The 20,835-nt window shown below is 41.4% G+C and overlaps 3 protein-coding genes across 5 annotated transcripts in view; all 3 read right to left on the bottom strand.

The window, feature by feature from the left end:
• The window catches only part of LOC145457889 (uncharacterized), a 444,934-nt gene that overhangs the window by 348,218 nt on the left and 75,881 nt on the right, over nucleotides 1-20,835 (bottom strand). The gene's annotated exons all lie outside the window — the stretch shown is intronic.
• On the bottom strand, nucleotides 8,107-10,306 carry LOC145458221 (cysteinyl leukotriene receptor 1-like). Its single transcript, XM_080336534.1, has one exon. The coding sequence runs from the start codon at nucleotides 9,972-9,974 to the stop codon at nucleotides 9,015-9,017; it is 960 nt and encodes a 319-aa protein (XP_080192660.1). The 5' UTR covers nucleotides 9,975-10,306; the 3' UTR covers nucleotides 8,107-9,014.
• Nucleotides 15,072-16,022, bottom strand: LOC145434668 (cysteinyl leukotriene receptor 1-like). Its single transcript, XM_080312011.1, has one exon. It carries the CDS (start codon nucleotides 16,020-16,022, stop codon nucleotides 15,072-15,074), a length of 951 nt encoding a protein of 316 aa, XP_080168137.1.

The raw sequence follows: 20,835 nt of genomic DNA on the forward strand, positions 1-20,835 counted from the left end.
TTTTCGTGACTAATTCGCGGCTGAAACTATCTATTTAGAGGACGATGCCAAAACTGCCAAAAATAAAAATCGAAAAATGCCAAAAATAAGTTATTTTTTCAGTTTTGGCATATGCCAAAAATAACACGGCCTGTCCACGGCCGCATGCCAGGACATAGTCGAAATGAACTGGACGCGAAATTCCCATGCTAAACTGGCCATGTTCATTTCTGGTGAATTCCGGGCTAATCTACTTTTTCATATCGTCTTACTATACGCACCGAAATCGCTACATAGTGATAATGTTATAGTTATGACTAAAGTAGTGGAAATGGTAATGGCCGCGCGAAGCGCGATAAATTTTTCCGATTCACGAATGAATTTCGTCATTAATATTCGTAATTTCTGATATTACTATCCAAAATTTATCCTTTCTCAGCCAATGCGATCAGATTCATCGGTATATCTGATGGAGGGAGTGTTTTCGGAAATTTAGGGCACCGTTATAAATGATGGCGAGGCATCTTCGGCTGGGCCAATTGTTATTATAGTCACTCTGTTGCGTGCTGTTTTTTCTTGACCTCCCATCAGGATTGTAGGTATGGTGGAAAGATATTGGAATCTCCCAAACGTACCTGAAACAAATTTTTTTCGTGAGGAGCGCACGACTCCAAGTTGGTATTTCTATATGCAATGCATCATTTTCCTTCGCTGTTCGCATCTGTACTGTGGGGCTCAGATTGCAAAGGACGCTACGGCTAAATTAAAATAAAAAAGTGAAGTCTCATTGAATCTCGCCTGGCGCGAAGAAAAGTTCAAGAATGATTAAAATATATCAAAAATTCTGGAGTCAATTCGTAAATTCAATTTTGTTGTCGACTGCCGCCAACACATACTAATTGAATTACAAGTCCACGGCCGCAGGTTGGCCACCCCTGTACTAGAGAGTGATATTTTAAGGGTTTTGTTCGTAATTAAATATGTTTAAGATGGCATTCATGTAACTTCGCGGCACTGTCTGCGAGTGTTGATCAAGTTGAGGTGAAATTGACTTGCCCAGATAAACATTGGCGAATTTCGCGCCGAAGGCCGTGGATTAACCGACCGCGCCAACTCGAATGATATTCCTCTCTTCGACAATATCCAAAAATGAAGCGTTTTGAAGTAGGACCAAGCACCTTGTCGAGCTACCTTGCTCATTTTCCACTATACTACCAGACGTAGCCTACTACGAGCACAATGCGCCGCACGAAAACACCTGCTGCTGGCAACAGCGATACCTGGCCAGTGGCCATCCACAAAATTAATGAATCGAAAACGAATGATCGTATGAATTGCGCGGTTTAGCAAGTCAGCCCGTACTTAACGAGTCGCTCGTATGCCGTCACCGGAGACAGCTTGAACTTCAAGTCAAACCGAACATGTTTCCGAGCCTAATCTTGCCTCACGAAGTTCTGCATCAGTTTAAAATTTGACGTTATATATATTTTACCAATGGACAATCCTTCAACATCTTCCATCTTGAAATTAACTTCCATCTTGAAATTAAGGTATAAAATCCTAATATAATTCTCGAACCGGCGGTTGAGAACCACTGCTGTATATCAGCAGTGAAAATAATGACTCTCTAGTACAAAATAAAGACGTCACAGTCATGGAATTTCGGATAATCGGGGCCGAAGAGAGCGCTTAAGCTACGAATTCTGTAAATTGAATATACTAATCCTACTAAACCACCAAACACTTTTACATCGGATTTGTAGATTAGAAAGAAACGACTTTTCCAGTGTATTAAAGACATTTTCACTACGGAATTTGTAAAATGAATACTAATCTTATTAAACCGTCGAACACTTTTACGCTGAATTTTATGAAGTAGATAGAAAATTACTTATTCCGATCTACGAAAGACTTTTATACTACTAATTTTGTACAGTATGTAGGCCTACTAATTTCACCAAACCGTCGAACACTTTTACGGTGAATTTTGTGAAGTAGAAAGAAGACTGCCTTTACCAATGTACTTTGAGGTAGCGTTACGAGATGGTGAGTATAAAGAAGTACTTGTAATTCTTCAGCGTACTCAAATAGGTTTTTGCCAGGAATACATGCCAGGGTACATCAATTTGACTTGCGCAATACGACCGATTCCTCATGGGCCAGATGTCACAATTCCATTGCCTTCAAACGTTTTGCAAACAGTTGAAGAAGATTCTCTCGGTGAGGAGTCTTTGTCTGAAGAATGTTCTCAGCATGAGTGTGATGGTGATCAGCAGCTATATAAAGCTGAATCAAGCTGAACTAAATACCTTTGTCAAAAATTTGAATTTGCCAAATTAACCTGCTCTTATTGTAGGTTCCAGATTAAAAGCCAAACATATACTTGGCACTGATACCACTGTTGCTTGGTTATACATAGGCGCCGACTTTTATTTTTGCATGGGTTGGCGGCAGGCGCGTAGCCAGGGGGTGTTGAAACCCCCTCATTTTGAAACGCAAAACCCCGCGCTTTTAGAAATGATTATTCTGACGCTAATATTCACTAGCAATTCAACAAGTCGTATTATCAGTGTTACGCGGGGCCGCGACCAATTAGCGAGATTCGTCTGGGCACGCATATCGTATCGCGCAAAGTAACGCGCGACCCGATCTCCTGCTGATATGATTGCGAAATTAGGATTGGCGCGCGCTCGGCATTCGTCGCTGGACTGAGCACTGAGCAGTAACACGGCGCGACAATTCTGGAACACCAAAGACAGACAAGAATTATGATTACAAACGCGCGTGGCCAATCAGTAATTATCCCTTACCGCCAACACAATTGGTTTTTACTTAGTAATGAGTAGCTCGCATCGCGACAATTGGTTGGTTGCTGATTAAAACATCGATTTTGACTGTATTGCTGCATTTTCTCGATTTACTTCCGCAAAGCATAATTGGATTATTATTATGGGCACTGGAGTACAACTAGCAAGCACACAGAATAAAACACTGTTCAACTTTGCGCTCCGAGAATATTTATCACAAAAATGGTTCACAAAATATTTTAAACGCGGCTTGCGGCCCTCCTCGATGCAAATATTGCACTTTAATTTGTAGAAGGTGAACGTATATTTGGTCGTCAAATCGCGATAGGAGATCGTGTTTCTCAGGACGCGATGAAATCTACGTTTCTAACACGAATAACGATGAGGTCGAATTTGTACACCTAAAAAGCATCGTTAGTTTGCTGAAATCATCATCAGTGCGCTGTGCGAAATACATATTAGTGATCAATTTTATCGGACTACAATCGGCCGACAAGGTTGCGCTGATAACGAAATTGCAGACATGCCGCAAACCTGCAATAATTACAATTACAGGGTGCGGTAGTCATACCTAAATAGCCAGATTCGGAAATGGAAACAAGCACAATTTGTTCAGACGCGGGCATAAGTTTTAATCAAAAAGATACATAGGCCTAAACACAAACAATATTACACTCAGAGATTGTAACTGTTTGGCGTAAGTGTTTCTGCGGACGGTGGCAGGCCGCGGACGCGCTAAATCAAACCACCGACGATAGTGCACATCATGAGATATCGATGACCAATTTCGCATACAAATGATTCCCGCTAATTTGCAGTACGCAGCATCCTACGAATTAGTGAATTGGCATTTGAAAGGGACGAGATTTTTAGTTATAAATGAGAAACTCCCTGGCTACGCACCTGGGGTTTTAATGCCGACAACGCGCTAGTTAATATCGGCCCGGGGCCTACAGCCTACGTAGGCCCCTGATCGTAACATGGTGCGCTTTTAATTATCCACGTTTTATTGCAGCAGGAGCAATATGGGTGCATGCCGCGTTCTTATCAATAGAAATACATATCCCAAAGGTTTGAAATTCGATCCGCGATATGGTTTCCCTCGATAGAGTCCGTCCAGCAATGAAGTCTATTGGAAAATAGAAGGTTCCCGTTCAAATTAATTGAATAAATTCAGAATTTGCGCCACCGAGAATTTCGTGTTGCATCAATATTTGACAACGTAATTCAACGCTGTGCACTGCACAATGCGCAGTATTAATAACAAATCAACCACTGACAAGTGACACCGAGGGAATAAGAGTGTATAAAGCAGACAAGAATTAGTAGCCTTAAGATGATAGCAAACGAGAAAGCGCGCATCTAATCAGTAATTCCTCAACTTGAGTACAGCACAAGGGGGTCCCAACTTCCAAGTCTGACATCGCGACAATTGTTTGCTCGTTATAACGACGTTTGAGCTGCATTGTTGCCTTTCCCAATAAAAGTTGGCAAAGCCTTGTTAGAGTAAGGAATATGCGCACTTTGAGCAGGAATGACTTTCAATTCGCAAGCATACACAAACACACTGTCCTATTTCGCGCTCCAAGCCTCCCCTCCAATTAAAGAGACTATATCACGGAACTAACTCCAGAATTATCTTGTAAACGAATATGGGCGCAAATGCAATTTAATTAGGAGAAGGAGAACGTGATTTCGCTCGTCTGGTCGAGCGAGAAGATGGTGTTTCTCAGCGCAAGCGTGTCGAAATCCACGTCGTAAACGTGGTTGCTGCGATTGTCTGATTACTAATCACGGATTACAATTTTTAAGCACTAGTTTGTTTTTTGGATTTGTGGTATTCATGGTGTTTGTCGACTACTATGGTCATTTACACCAGGCCGATATTGTTCATTATTTTCCGTAACTGCCGACTTATAGCACGGCCCACCTCTAGGCTTTTTGTAAGACACCGCTTACGCGGATGAGGTGGCGAGGAGAAGCCTAGGTAAACCTCCAACACTTAGGTATCGGAATTCTGAAGTCGACCTCGGTCGGACTCGAACCCGCACCGATTGTGGTTGCAGCCGCGGATTATACCACTGCGCTATCTCGCCACTTTTTAGCACTATAGTTCGTCGTCGCCGACGAAGCTGCGTATTCAATTAATCGCGCGCGTATCGGGGTAAATAGTTGGCATTTACGCGCTATCACAGACTCGCTTATTGACAGCGCCGATGATTTGAAATCGCAGACGGCGGGCGTTTAATCTGATTGTATGGGGTGGCCGCCACCCTATAAATGTATAATGGGGTGGCCGCGCCACCCCGCCACCACGTAACTCGGCGCCTATGGCTTGGTATATGCATCGTGATAGTGAATAGGCTACACACACTTCTTTGCTTCCGAACCCTCTTTAGTCTATTGTATCGATGTTCAAGGTCTAGTAGAGACATTGGGAACTGTGAATTGCGCCTCTTTATTGAAGGACCAAGCCTAAAAGCTATTCTGTCGCATTATACATATCAATGTGCTTCTATCCCCGTAGCTGGTACAACTGTCATCAAGGTGTTTTACGAGAATATGAAACTTTTGATTTCAAATTTGGAATAAAGTACTAAAACTACTCTAACCCGTAAAGTTTCCGTTGATTTTGAATTTATAGATATGATACTGGTTCAACTGTATAGAACTACAAGGTATCCTTGTTTTATGTGTGAATGGGAAAGTAGAAACCATTGAATTAAACGTCAGTGGCCGATGAGGGAGTATCTTACACGAGGCTTTAAAATGTTTCAGAGCCTGCTCTTATCGACAGATCTAATGTTGTATTTCCATCATTATATATTAAACTGGATTTCATGAAAAAGTTTTTAAAGGCTTTTATAAAACAGAGTGCATGTTCTAAATACATTCACGAAAGTCTTCCTAGCTTTAGTTAATACAGGTAAGTAGAGTGTGGTATTTGTAGGACCTCAGATCAGAATACTCACCAAAACCCCCTATTTCTTATTAGGAAGGTGGATTTGGAAAAAAATACATGACTCTCTTTCATTGAAATTGCATGTAAATTTCTTCGAAATACTAATGATACTGATTATTTGGAGGGTTTAGTTTTAGATAAGAACACCTCAAATCCAATAAGGTAAGTGGAGAGCTTTGTAGGACGTGTTTCGCATCATATAGGGACATAAACAGGCATAAGCGCCTGTAATACAGCCTTTATTGAGTAAAATTTTTATTCGATTTTTGCGAAAAATTGGGACGTGATTAGTGAATTCTGACGGAAAATTCGGAATCAGCATCGTCAAATTACGTAAACTCAATCATTCGTTCTAAAAAAAAAAAAAGTTGAAAAATGTCGACCAGTGTTCCCAATTATTTACGAATTTTATACGCATCATCCGGATTTTCATTCGCACCATCCGCAGCACCTTCGTTAATCGCACTGCAAATGTTTTCGTTCACACAACTGCCTACCATCCCACATGTTGAAAAGCACTGTTGCAGACCAAATGAGAATATACCAACCTTGGCCTAGATATCATCAGAAGTAAATTCAGAAATAGACCAAGCCCAAGAGCTTAATGAATTCACGACGATATGTTCAAAAACCCACTCCCGTATACATTTTACCAGGCAGGGGCTAAGTGCGGCCCGCGGAGCTATTCTGAGCGGCCCGCGAAAAGTTGCTGGGAATTCAAAACATATAAAACCTACTTTTTAATGTTGCTGCGTGGAATAAAACCATAGGTTGTATAAACTGAACCGAAAACTCGTTTACCTTCAAGACGGTTCGTTAATATGTCGCGATTACGCAGCCCCCGTACCTCGCATGCGTTAGCGTAATCGAGATTCAAAATAAAGTCAATGTAGCAAATTATGCCATTACAATTTTTCTCACAAGAAGTCACCAAACCTTCGTTAGTGCCATGTCACATTAGGCTACGCACACAGTCTGTCTGTGCTTCAAATTGTTACGGGATACGTTTCCAAATTCTAAAGTTCTGTACCTCCAAGAAGCTCTTCAATTCCTTATTCGTAAAATAAGTCAATCATCACCAGAGGTGGTCAAATTAGTCAAGAAAGCTACTCAAGTAGAAGTAGAAGTAGCGACGAAAAAAATCTACTCAAGTACGAGTAGTATTACTTCTTTCATGAGCAACCTAAAACTACTTGAAGTAGAAGTAGAATTGACTGACTTTAAAAGTACTCAAGTAAGTAAGTAGTTGTGAAAACGATCCTAATTCGTTCACATGGATTGTAAAAAGGTGCAAATTGAGCTATGCGAAAGGTGCTTAGCTTGATTCATATTGATGCCTACCAGCAGGTCTCCAATTTTCGATAGCATGTAAGCATTCGTCCACACCATGGGATGAAAATGATAGTATTGATATGGAAATGCGATACTAATTCTCTGTTTACTCAAACAGCACGTTTTAGAAAATATCATGGTGCTGCGCACTCCCCCATATTATAAGGCCTGTAGTTTAGTCGAAGAGCAATACGGAGATGTTGTGTTGGATACGGTGTAAACGCTTTGTGCGATTAGTAAACGTAAATAAAAAATATGGTGAACCGTAAGCTATATTGTGTAGCTATATTTCTGGAAATTGATGACATGACTGCACTTGCTTTTATGCTTCAACATGTACGTTATCTAGACAAAAGAACTGATATATGATATATGGTACTGGGAATTGAAAGTGAAATATAAATCTAAAAACGGAACATGTATTTAATGTCTTTAGTCCAGAAAGTTACGAAGGTTGGTATGCTAAAACAGCTCTAAAACTAAGAAAAGTCAGAGTCCACTTTTCCAGATTAGGACACGCCATGGACAGCTTGATTACAATATGATAAGTAAATGCTAGATTGCGAAACATCAGTTTCAAACGTTATGATAAGCCATATATACTGTGATGAAATACTGTATATGGTGAAGGGCGACAGGGCGGTGTGAACGGAACCACGCCAACCCGCTACCTAAACTATATTCACCGATACTTTCGTGAAATCATACTGGTTAATCCGTATTCACTGCGCGCGAAGCGCGACGAAAATTCTGGGCTTGACTCAACTTTATGAAAATTAAATGTCGATACTCCGTGAAAACAGCCCCGAAATTTCTTAGGCTATCTTCCTGATTAGAGTATTAAACTACTTCTACTTGACAAACTGAAAATAGCGAGAAGTAAGTAAGTAGATCACAAAATATTATGAAGTAGAAGTAGAAGTAGTGAAATTCATATCTACTTGAGTAAGTACCAGAAGTAGAGGAAAACTACTTGAGTACTTCGAAAAAGTAGAAGTACTTCGTTACTGACCACCTCTGATCATCACCCTCATCCATAAAGGATGAACGGGCATGTCAAAAAAAAAAGAAAGCCGAAAGCTGAAGTTCAAAGATGGTTTGGAAGACTAAATATTTGTTCACTGAAGTCAGGGGTAAACCCGTCTTTTTAGTAGTCAGTGCTAAGCAGGTCGCCTTGTTCAAGGAGTATCATTTAATCCGGTCTTATGACAAAAGCATGAATTTCAGAAGAACTGCAAGCGTCGCTCAACAACAAGGCTATTTCACCAAGCTGCACAATACACATGCACACTGATCGGAAGGCAGCGACGAAGACAATATTGTCTTGATAGAAAAACACGCATAAGGGTTTAAAGAGAGTGCGAAATGATTCATGATTAACTTTTTGTCGAAATATGACGGCAAATAAATATTATATTTCGGTCAATAACCGTCACTTTCTCATTCGCTAATATCAACACATCCACTGTACATTTATTAGGAAACATCGTAATTCACTGCTTTTAATCTGAAATAAACCAATACGCTTGGGAATACAGCTAAAATTTTTGACTCGGCCCACCAACGTATTTTCTGCTTCTCACTTGGCCCGCACAGGAAAATAATTGCCCATCCCTGCATTATACAATCGATACAAAGCATTGCTAGTGTGACGTCATATTGACACAAGTGGTCATTAAAGAGTGTGCGGATTTTAGGCCAAGAAAATCTGGTAACCCTAACATATCTACACTTGCACATAGTCGATTCCATGATGAATGGAGAAAAGAAAATGTAAAGTGACACTTTTTGAGATTAGTAAATCCACATAAAATATGAAGTGATTCGATAGCATCATTCGATTTTCAATTTTATCGAATTAGTAATTTTTAGACCGTTATGAGCGACACTAACAGAGTGAACGATTGCGTCATTCATAACAATTCTTCTATTTTTCATTTGTTTCCAATGGTCGTTTCACTACTGCTTGATCTTCCACATAGCAGCTTCTTCATTCCCCGCCGTATCTCCATCGATCCGTAGTAGTAGAGGAAAGGATTGAGGCACTCCGAAATGCGAAGTACTCCATGAGCTACCAATGCCAACGTCAACGTGGTATGGTCTGAAACCTGGCCGTCACGCTTGAGGAACATGAAATTCTTTGCCCCACAGTCAACTGTGTAAGCTACCAGAAAGCTGACTACAACGATCACAAGCTGCTTAACTGCCTTCTTCTCCATTTGTCGCCGTAGCTTATCCGCCGATGGTGTAGTTGCAGGTAGCTTCCGCCCTAACAGGAACAGTACGATAGTGATGCACAATCCAACGATAATCAGCGTTGGAAGGAAAATACCTGCAGTGACCCCCAATGCTACCATACCTTTCGCCAGCAACGGCGCATTCTTTTTCATACCACATTTGAACCCTGTGTCAGTTTCGGACACTCTGATAGCAATAGGGTAGGGCGATATTAGCAGCAACGACACGATCCATAGCGAGACAATGACATGGGCACATGTATGAGTCGACATTTGCCTTTTCGCAGGCACAGAACGGACTACAGTGTTGAATCTGAAAAGAGTCAACGCCAGGACCTGGAAGACTGTTACTATCGATGTTCCGACTTCAACAGTCGTTGCCAATCCACAAGTAAATCTAGGTAGCTTGAAATTCCTTGCCTCAAGAATGATCTTCACAAACAACGGACTGTTGCAAGCTGAGAGCAAATCCGAAAAGCAAAGCCCGGTCAGAATGATGAGAAATACGGTACGTTTCGTTCTAAGCAGTGTCATAATCATCAGCACATTAGCGACTACGTTCACCGCGGCCAGCAACCAAAATGCTGTTCGAATCACGAATAGCTCTGTTGCATTGTAAACCGAGTAAGTCCCCGTTACATTCGCCATGCTCGACATCAAGAATACAAACGAAATATGATATAGCTACAGATTTTCGCCCTGATAAAATTAAATAAATTATGGTAACATAACATGCGGTATGGTAGGTTTTAGTCGAACTCTGAGCATTGCTGTCGTGTTCTCGTGGCTGAACCCGGTTCGAAAGATATCCCTCACGAAGATGCATCTGAAGCGAAATGCCCCGTCATCATCTTGTAATAGTTTGTACGCAGGACCGTAACAGCACTTCGTCAGCCCCCCAAAACGTTGGTCTTGGGTCCCCCACAGGGTGACAAACCCAGACCCCCTCAGGCTATACGCTGTTTACCGCTACTTATCATCTACATTGGGTGTCCGTCTCGTGATTGAGCTTTTGTCGCCTAAACGCACCATGCGCGAAAAAAAATCTATAATTCATGATTGAATCGATCAATATGATCGAGAATTGCATATGTATAGCTATCAATTTTTATCCTTTCTCTGCACGCGTAATCAGATTTACCGGTAGAGCTGAGTGGAGTGTGTTTAAAAAGGTAGGACCCCTAAATAATAATTAAACATCTTAGGACCTATACTCGTTGACAGGAACGAAACAGCACTTCGTGCCCCCAGAAACTTTAGTCTTCGGTCCCCATGGGGTGATAAACTGAGCCCCCATCACGTTGTTCGCTTTTGCCTCGAAATTAGTTGTACTGTTTAGTGAGCCAGCGCGAAGTCCGGATATTTTCGATCATTCATGATAAAATCGGTCGATGAGATCGAGAATTGCACATATATTGCTATCAATTTCTTGTCCTCTCTGCTCACGTAATCAGATTCACCGGTAGAGCTGAGTGAGGTGTCTTGGAAACTGTAGGGCCCGTAAATAATAATTAAAAATATTCGGGCGGGTGGACCCGTTGGTGTAATGACTTCGTTACATGATGTTATTCCGTATGACCTCCTGTCTGCTATATCAAAAAATATTGAAATCGACCAAACGTACTAAATTAAAAGACACACACGATTTCAAATTGGTATTTCTTCACTCGCAAATAATTTTTCCCTGCGGGATGGTATTTGTCTGGTGGCGTTCAGATTGCAAGGACAGGAACATTCGGCGCCAGCAGTCATTTAGGCGCCTATGGACAATTAAACCTTATGTATTTTGTATATAGAACAAAGTTTTCGGTCAGCATAAGGGCAGTCCTTTTCGGCCAATGTTTTCTCGCTGCCGATCGTTATGGCACACTTCTTGGAGTCGCATGACTCGAGACACTTTGCAAAAATGACTTGACTTGACTCGGCGCTTCAAAAATGTGGATTGACTCGTGACTTGGAGCAAAATGTATGAGTCAATTTCAAGTCATCAAGTAAAGGATGTCGATTAAATCACTGTATTTTGTGTACGTTCGTATTGCTCGCGATACGCTTGCGTCACTTGTGAGAGTAAACTACAGTCATTCTCTGATTGTACGTTTCACTGATCGTCTATTGTTACATCACGAATTAATTGCCCACACACGAAATGATCACAGCTTACGTCAGTGGTTCTCAACCGGGGGTCCGCTGACCCCTGGGGGTCTGCGAAGCATCTGCGGGGGGTCCGCGAATCCTCTAAAGTTGTAAAATCATTGAATACCTAATTTTTATTTTATAATTAGGGAAAGCATGAAACAGTTTCGCTTCATGGTTACTCAAATTTTAGGGCTAATATCATCAAAATGGTCGTCTGAGATGAAATATCCGACTGTGCAAACTCATTTTAATCGCCAAATTGCCAATAGCCTGCCAATGCAAACATATTCCTTTTCCGAGATGTATTGTTGGGGTTTGTGAAAAATGGAATGTTCGAGATAGCAAAGTCAAACAGGGTGACTTCGAGATGTTTGCAAAAAATTCTGGATTGGGAGTTGTCAGTCTCAGTAAATTAGTAAGCAATCGTTTGGAATAGAAATTCCCGACTTTTTTTTTTAATTTGCCCCAATGAAGGAATTGAAAACTCGCCATGAAATCCATCTTCTCCTGTGATATAACCAATAAATAATTTCAAGATGAGATGCTAGATAGAAATGACTAGGCTGGACGTGACATGTTCATTAAAAACTCACCCAAAAGCTGTCGACCGAAGCGTGACGCGTTAATATTACATTAGCCACCACCTATCTTTGTGGAAATGAATTTTGACATTCCTTCATATCAAATCGAATACACGTATTTCCAAGACAATAAATACAGCTGCAAAATTCGTTTCGAAATAATATAAGTCTACCCAATTTCTACATATAATGTGGTTTTATTTTCAAAAAAAGTCATTTTGTGGCTGTTTATCACTAACTTACAATTAATATTTGCACAAGACAAATGACGGTTGTGCGATAATTGAATTTATTTTGAGCGAAAACTTGTGGGGGTCCGCGGGGTCCATGACGGTCCAAAAGGGGTCCGCAAAGACAAAAAGGTTGAGAACCACTGGCTTACGTTGTCGTAGTAGCAGTAGTAGATTAATCTAATAGCAACGTATCTCTGTTTCTTAGACGGATCAGTGCTTACATTGCGCAGAGATCACCTTTACCAACCCTCTTGTATGATTTAAATCGGGCAAATATAGTTTATGCGTTTAATTTCTCATGGATGTGTAGATGGGTAGTGTATTGTACCATATCAATCTGTTTTAACTTCTCGAGACTTCGTATTCGATCCTATTGGCTGATAATAACAAACTATAGCATGCACAGCTATACATTTATTCAAATATTTTATTTGCGGTTCTACGTGTGCGTGAGCGATACAACGCCTTCTTGCATGCATATTTAACTTTATATTCGTTATTTGATTCAAGATAAATGGCCAATTATTCTGTCTTTCACATATTTAGCAAAATGTAACGACATTGAATCGTCGCCGATACTTTGAAAATTCAATTTGACTTGAATTGTGACTTCACTCGTGACTCGACATGACTTGACTTGACTCGAGTCACCTCCAAACCCATGCGTAATAATTATAGTGTGCAAATATTAATTCACTGTGGCTTGTGAGAGACAACGGTATTGTCAAAGCTACGATTAACGGTGCGTCGTATGTCAAACAAGCTTTTACAATTGCCTCGCAACTACAAAAGTTAGGGAGAAACTGTACTTGAATTTCCTATTATGTTCATTTGAATTATGTCACGTTAGAAAAATTACCAATTATTTACGAATTTTATCCGCACTCATCCGGATTTTCATTCGCACCATCCGCAGCACCTTCGTTATTCGCACTGCAAATTTTTTCATTCACACAACTGCGTACCATCCCACAGGTTGAAGAGCACTGTTGCAGACCAAATGAGAATATACTAACCTTGTCCTAGATATCATCAGAGGTAAATTCAGAGATAGAACAAGCCCAAGAGCCTAATGAATTCACGACGATATGTTCAAAAATCCACTCCCGTATACATTTTACCAGACATGGGCAAAGTGCGACCCACGGAGCTATTCCGAACGGCCCGCGAAAAGTTGCTAGGAATTCAAAACATAAAACCTACTTTTTAATGTTGCTGCATGGAATAAAACCATATAGGTTGTATAAACTGAACCGAAAACTCGTTTACTTTCAAGACGGTTCATTAATATGCCACGATTACGCAGCCCACGTACCTCGCATGCGTAAGCGTAATCCAGATTCAAAATAAAGTCAATGTAGCAAATTATGCCTTTACAATTATACTCACAAGAAGTCACCAAACCTTCGTTATTGCCATGTCACACTAGGCTACGCACACAGTCTGTCTGTGCTTCAAATTGTTACTGGATACGTTTCCAAATCCCTTATTCGTAAAACAAGTCAATCATGACCCTCATCCATAAAGGATGAACAAGCATGTCAAAAAAAGAAAGAAAGCCGAAAGCAGAAGTTCAAAGATGGTTTGGAGGACTAAATATTTGTTCACTGAAGTCAGGGGTAAACCCGTCTTTTTAGTAGTCAGTGTTGAGCAAGTCGCCGTGTTCAAGGAGTATCATTTCAGCCGGTCTTATGACAAAGGCATGAAGACATGCGTCAAGCACTCGGTCAAGCAAGGCCGAATTTTAGCAGAACTGCAAGCGTCGCTTAACAACAAGGCTATTTCACCAAGCTGCGCAATGCACATGCACACTGATCGGAAGGCAGCGACCACGACAATAAGCTTTGTAGTATCCCAAAGACATTTTATTGACTTGATAGAAAAACACACATAAGGGTTTAAAGCAGTGGTTCTCAACCTGGGGGGCGCGAAGAAGCGGCCGTCTGAAAAAAAATTTTGCGCTCTGCGCGATTTACCTCCAATTCACGCGTGTTTCTCTATATATAGACCGAATTTCATACTTTTGAATTATCTCATCAACAGTCATAACCTTCCAGGCCATCAAACAATCTGTTGGGGTTGCTAGCATCCCGGTTGGATTTTGTGATATGACGATAAGGGGGGCGTGACATTTTTCACAATCATGAAGGGGGGGCGTGACATTTTTCACAATCATAAAGGGGAGGCGTGTCTTAAAAAAAGGTTGAGAACCACTGGAAAGAGAGTGCAAAATGTATCATGATTAACTTTTTGTCGGAATATAACGGCAAATAAACATTATTTTTAGGTAATTAACCGTCAATTTCTCATTCGCTAATATCAACACATCCACTGTGCAACATTCATTAGGAAACATCGTAATTCACTGCTTTCAATTTGAAATAAAACCAATACGCTTGGGAATACAGCTAAAAATTCTGACTCGGCCAGCCAACGTATTTTCTGCTTCTCGCTTGGCCCGCGCAGGAAAATAATTGCCCACCCCTGCATTATACAATCGATACAAAGCATTGCTAGTGTGACGTCATATTGACACTAGTGGTCATTAAAGAGTGTCCGGATTTTAGGCCAAGTAAATCTGGCAACCCTAACATATCTACACTTGCACATAGTCGATTTCATGATGATTAGAGAAAAGAAAATGTTAAGTGACACTTTTTGAGATTAGTAAATCCACATAAAGTATGAATTGATTCGATAGCATCATTCGATTTTCAATTTTATCGAATTAGTACTTTTTAGACCGTTATGAGCGACACTAACAGAGTGAACGATTACGTCATTCATAACAATTCTTCTATTTTTTATTTGTTCCCAATGGTCGTTTCACTACTGCTTGATCTTCCACACAGCAGCTTCTTCATTTCCCGCCGTATCTCCATCGATCCGTAGTAGTAGAGGAAAGGATTGAGGCACTCCGAAATGCGAAGTACTCCATGAGCTACCAATGCCAACGTCAACGTGGTATGGTCTGAAACCTGGCCGTCACGCTTGAGGAACATGAAATTCTTTGCCCCACAGTCAACTGTGTAAGCTACCAGAAAGCTGACTACAACGATCACAAGCTGCTTAACTGCCTTCTTCTCCATTTGCCGCCGTAGCTTATCCGCCGATGGTGTAGTTGCAGGTAGCTTCCGCCCTAACAGGAACAGTACGATAGTGATGCACAATCCAGCGATAATCAGCGTTGGAAGGAAAATACCTGCAGTGACCCCCAATGCTACCATACCTTTCGCCAGCAACGTCACATTTTTTTTCATACCGCATTTGAACCCTGTGTCAGTTTCGGACACTGTGATAGCAATAGGGTAGGGCGATATTAGCAGCAACGACACGATCCATAGCGAGACGATGACATGGGCACATGTATGAGTCGACATTTGCCTTTTCGCAGGCACAGAACGGACTACAGTGTTGAATCTGAACAGAGTCAACGCCAGTACCTGGAAGACTGTTACTATCGATGTTCCGACTTCAACAGTCGTTGCCAATCCACAAGTAAATCTAGGTAGCGTGAAATTCCTTGCCTCAAGAATGATCTTCACAAACAACGGACTGTTGCAAGCTGAGAGCAAATCCGAAAAGCAAAGCCCGGTCAGAATGATGAGAAATACGGTACGTTTTGTTCTAAGCAGTGCCATGATCATCAGCACATTAGCGACTACGTTCACCGTGGCCAGCAACCAAAATGCTGTTCGAATCACGAATAGCTCAGTTGCATTGTAAACCGAGTTAGTCCCCGTTACATTCGCCATCCTCGACGTCAAGAATACAAACGAAATATGATACGGCTACAGATTTTTGCCCTGATAAAATTAAACAAATTATGGTAACATAACATGCGGTATGGTAGGTTTTTGGTCGAACTCTGAGTATTGCTGTCGTGTTCTCGTGGCTGAACCCGGTTCGAAAAATATCCCTCAAGAAGATGCATCTGAAGCGAAATGCCCCGTCATCATCTTGTAATAGCTTGTATGCAGGACCGTAACAGCATTTCGTCAGCCCCCCCCCCCCAAAAAAAACGTTGGTCTTGGGTCCCCCACAGGGTGACAAACCCAGACCCCCTCAGGCTATACGCTGTTTACCGCTACTTATCATCTACATTGGGTGTCCGTCTCGTGATTGAGCTTTTGTCACCTAAACGCGCCATGCGCGAAAAATTCTATAATTCATGATTGAATCGGTCGATATGATCGGGAATTGCATACATATAGCTATCAATTTTCATCCTCTCTCTGCACGCGTAATCAGATTTACCGGTAGAGCTGAGTGGGGTGTGTTTGAAAAGGTGAGACCCCTAAATATTAATTAAACATCTTAGGACCTATACCCGTTGACAGGAACGAAACAGCACTTCGTGCCTCCAGAAAACTTTAGTCTTGGGTCCCCATAGGGTGATAAACTGAGCCCCCATCACGTTGTTCGCTTTTGCCCCGAAATTAGTTGTACTGTTTAGTGAGCCAGCGCGAAGCCCGGAAATTTTCGATCATTCATGATAAAATTGGTCGATGAGATCGGAAATTGCATATATATAATGCTATCAATTTCTTGTCCTCTCTGCTCACGTAATCAAATTCACCGGTAGAGCTGAGTGAGGTGTCTTGGAAACTGTAGGGTCCGTAAATAATAATTAAACATATTCGGGCGGGCGGACCCGTTGGTGTAATGACTTCGTTACATGATGTTATTTCGTGACCTCCTGCCTGTATATAAAAAAATATTGAAATCGACCAAACGTACTAAATTAAAAGACGCACACGATTTCAAATTGGTATTTCTTCACTGGCAAATAATTTTTCTCTGCGGGATGGTATTTGTCTTGTGGCGTTCGGATTGCAAGGACAGGAACATTCGGCGCCAGTCATTTAGGCGCCTATGGACAATTAAACCTTATGTATTTTGTATATATAACGAAGTTTTCGGTCAGCATAAGGGCAGTCCTTTTCGGCCAATGTTTTCTCGCTGCCGATCGTTATGGCACACTTCTTGAAGTGTGCCATGGTTACATGTTACATGGCCTAAAACTTTCTATGTCCTGGTGCGTCGTGACGCGGTAATGGCCAACGCCGATATGCCCATTTATTTAGGTCTTGCGTATTCTTTCTTGGGGGAAGAGGACCCAATATTGAAGAAATTTGGCAAAAAATTTCGAAACAGTCGCATAAATTTCCACATCATACTCTAAAATTTATGCTAATTCACTAAATAATTTTGGGCTACCTCGAGCTCGCCCTCCCCAATTGGGGGGTTTTGGGTGCGGCAGTTACGATCCTGCTTGTACGTAATGTTAATAGATATACATTGTCGCCCTGCACAGTGACTTTTTTGAGCCTAGGAACAATTTAGCGCCATGGGACGAAATCATCATTTGTGGCTTCATCAGGGATGGCTCATTCTGCCACTGCTCTGGAATATAGCAACGTCATACTGCTTTAGCTCGTTTTTCGAGCCGAAATATTGTCACACGCAAGTCATTCTATTATTCAAGGAAATTTCTCGATATAACCAACACAATATTTTAACAGATTAAGTTTATCTTAGGGTTGTCTCAATATCGTGCTGTCACTGTCACACAGAATTCAAAAGATTTGATCATCGTCAATTATGCCATTTCAGAAAAGATGTTCACACTGCAGAGAACATAGATGTCAAATATGCGATTCGCGCGCTCGATCTGGCCGGTCGGATGTTTTTCATCCGACCCGCGAAGCAATGCTGAGTAAATGGAGAAATGTTAGTATTAACCTTCAAATTTATCTCAGAAGTCCGTCATAAATAATCCCTCAAGACACCGAATGTCACACATGGTCTTATGTCATATTACAATCGTACGATGGCAATGTTGTGTTTTCACTATAATGACAGTAAATAACAGGTCTGTGACATTTACACAGATACTGTAAAAGGGTGCCCACGCGCTTCAGAGTTTCCAGGAAAAATGGACCGAAACCGGATTATTCGCATAGACGAAAAGGCCAATGCGAAACGTTGAAACTTACGTGTTCAAAGATTATAATGTAGCCTTTCAGGTATTTCATTATAAATTCGCGTTATTAAAATTGCGTGTAGCTACAATAGAGTCCCAATTCTCGTTATCTTATACATTAGCCTAGCTTGATCACGAAACATCGCACTGCAAACAGAAGTATGAATTCGGAGGTAACATGGTGGTATCATTTGATTTGGTCTGGCCGTCAAGCGATGAAAAGCTTTGAATCTGGCCGGCGACCCAAATTGAGTTTGACACCCCTGCTGTAGTTACTTACTTTCGCGGTTCGTCTACAAACACGAACCTATAAAATGACGAAGTGGAAATGGTCCGTGGACATATGAGCATGCGACATTATAGCATGCGACACTTCGGCATGCGACAATTGGGCATGCGACACATCAGCATGAGGGGCAAATTACGGGTTAGGGGTGGGTTAGGGTAAGGCTTAGGGTTAGGATATATAAGGGGTTAATTTCAGAGTTATGTTTCGGGTTAGGGTTAGTTTTTGGGTTATAAAGTCACATGCTGAAATGACGCATACTAACGTGGCCCAAGCTCAACTGTCGTTTTCCATTCTGTCGCATGCTCATATGTCGGGCAACCGGTGGAAATACCGAACACGAATGTGAACACAACGTTCACGCCTTCCTAGTTTCCCGACATTTAAGCGTGCAAAACAATGTAAAACGACATTTGAGTAGGAATGAGCACAATGATTCGAGTACTCGGATCTGAACCGAGTAATAATTCTATTAATTCGACTCGATTAGCGAGAGAAGAATTTTGGAGTAGTGAAATTGAATAGTACACTCATATTGAAATTAACCTGAATATTTTCGGCTAACTCGCGTCAGGGGTAATCGTCAGAAACTAGTAGAGAAGTGGAAAGAACATTGTATGTCAAGAATCGTATTCAAAATATGATGTCAGCAGCGACGCAGGGTCCGTTCACACTTTCATTTGGGTGCCTTGGAGTCGACTTTTACCAAAATACATCAACCAAGGCTGTGTCAGAAAGAGGAATTCGTGTACCATCTACAAATAGTACATTGAACGCTCTCTTATTCGCATTTTCATGCGGGTGGCGTCATGTGTGTGATACTATTGCCGATATACAATGTTCTTTCCATTTCTCTACTAGTTGCTTACGATTACCAGTGACGAGGGTCAGCCGGAAATATTAGGTTTCATTTCAATATGCAGGAACGTAACTGCCGCACCCAATTGGGAGGGGGGGGGGCTCGAGCTCGAAAGTTTATGCAACTTTTTCAAAAAAATTTCGCGCTGTGCTCGGTTTAAAGTTGCCAACTATCTTGAATATTGGGTTCTCTTCCACCAAGAAAAAATACGTATGTTATGCACCACGACGCACCAAGAAATATAAAGTCTTCGGCCATGTAACATGCGACTCCGAGAAGTGGGCCAGAACGATCGGCAGCTAGAAAACCTTGGCCGAAAAGGACTGACCTTATGCTGACCGAAAACCTCGATATATATACAAATATACACATAGGCGCTTCCTCATCCGCGTAAGCAGTGTCCTACAAAAAGCCTAGAAGTGGGCCGTGCTATCAATCGGCAGTTACGGAATAAAAATGAAGAATATTGGTCTGGTGTAAATGACCATAGTAGTCGACAAACACCATGAATACCACAAAACATGCAGCATGACACATAAATGGGGTGGCGGCCACCATATACAAAGTTATTAAACGCGCGCAATCTGCGATTTCAGATTTTTGTATATTTCTATTGTCTGGCCAGTTCGATACGCCATCAGCCGAACGAGATCATCAGCGCTGTCAATTAGCGAGTCCGTGATAGCGCGTAAATGTCAACTATTCACCATTAATCGATACGCGCGCGAATAATTGTAATAAATTGTAATCCGTGATTAGTAATCAGACAATCGAAGTGACATCGTTTACAGTCGACACGCGTGCGCTGAGAAACGCCATCTTCTCTCTCGACCAGACGAGCGAATTCACGTTCTCTTCTCTTAATTAAATTGTATTTGCGCGCATATTCGTTTACAAAATAATTTACAAATGAATTTCCAGCTCAGTTGATACAGCCTGTGGTTGTATTTATTTAAAGAGCAAGTTTCAAGTTTTGAATTTCAAGCTACCTTTCGCGGGCCGCACAGAATGGCTTCGCGGGCCGCACTTTGCTCAGGTCTGAGATATATCGTCAAAGGAGCTATATTTACCCTCTATTTTCAACTGTAAATGTCAATTCATTATGACGTCACAATTGAATATTCGTGACATCATGGCTTAAAAATAACAATAAAAAACAGCATGTTTTAAACAAGGGCCTTGTTTTAAACATGTTGTTTTAAATTGATTTTTGTTTCAAATGCAACCCTATATGCAGGCATGCATGCTATAATCGCTGGCATGAACTATCGCGTGCACCTGGTTCGGCCTGGTATCGTTACCAGCCTGAACTATCGAGTCTACAGCAGAACTGGTGCATGCGATAACATCGCTGACCTAAACTATAGCGTCTGCTACAGGCCTCGCATGATTTTCCTGCTATCTTTACTTATGTGATCGTTCTGTCATGGCTTGACT

This window comes from Botryllus schlosseri, chromosome 2, assembly GCF_051294905.1.
Source record: "Botryllus schlosseri isolate E-star chromosome 2, Bs_hap1, whole genome shotgun sequence".
In the NCBI taxonomy this organism is placed as follows: domain Eukaryota; kingdom Metazoa; phylum Chordata; class Ascidiacea; order Stolidobranchia; family Styelidae; genus Botryllus; species Botryllus schlosseri.

What these genes read in the sequence shown, in the direction of transcription:
- LOC145458221 (XM_080336534.1), bottom strand. Translation starts at nt 9,974, where the DNA reads ATGTCGAGCATGGCGAATGTAACGGGGACTTACTCGGTTTACAATGCA.
- LOC145434668 (XM_080312011.1), bottom strand. Translation starts at nt 16,022, where the DNA reads ATGGCGAATGTAACGGGGACTAACTCGGTTTACAATGCAACTGAGCTA.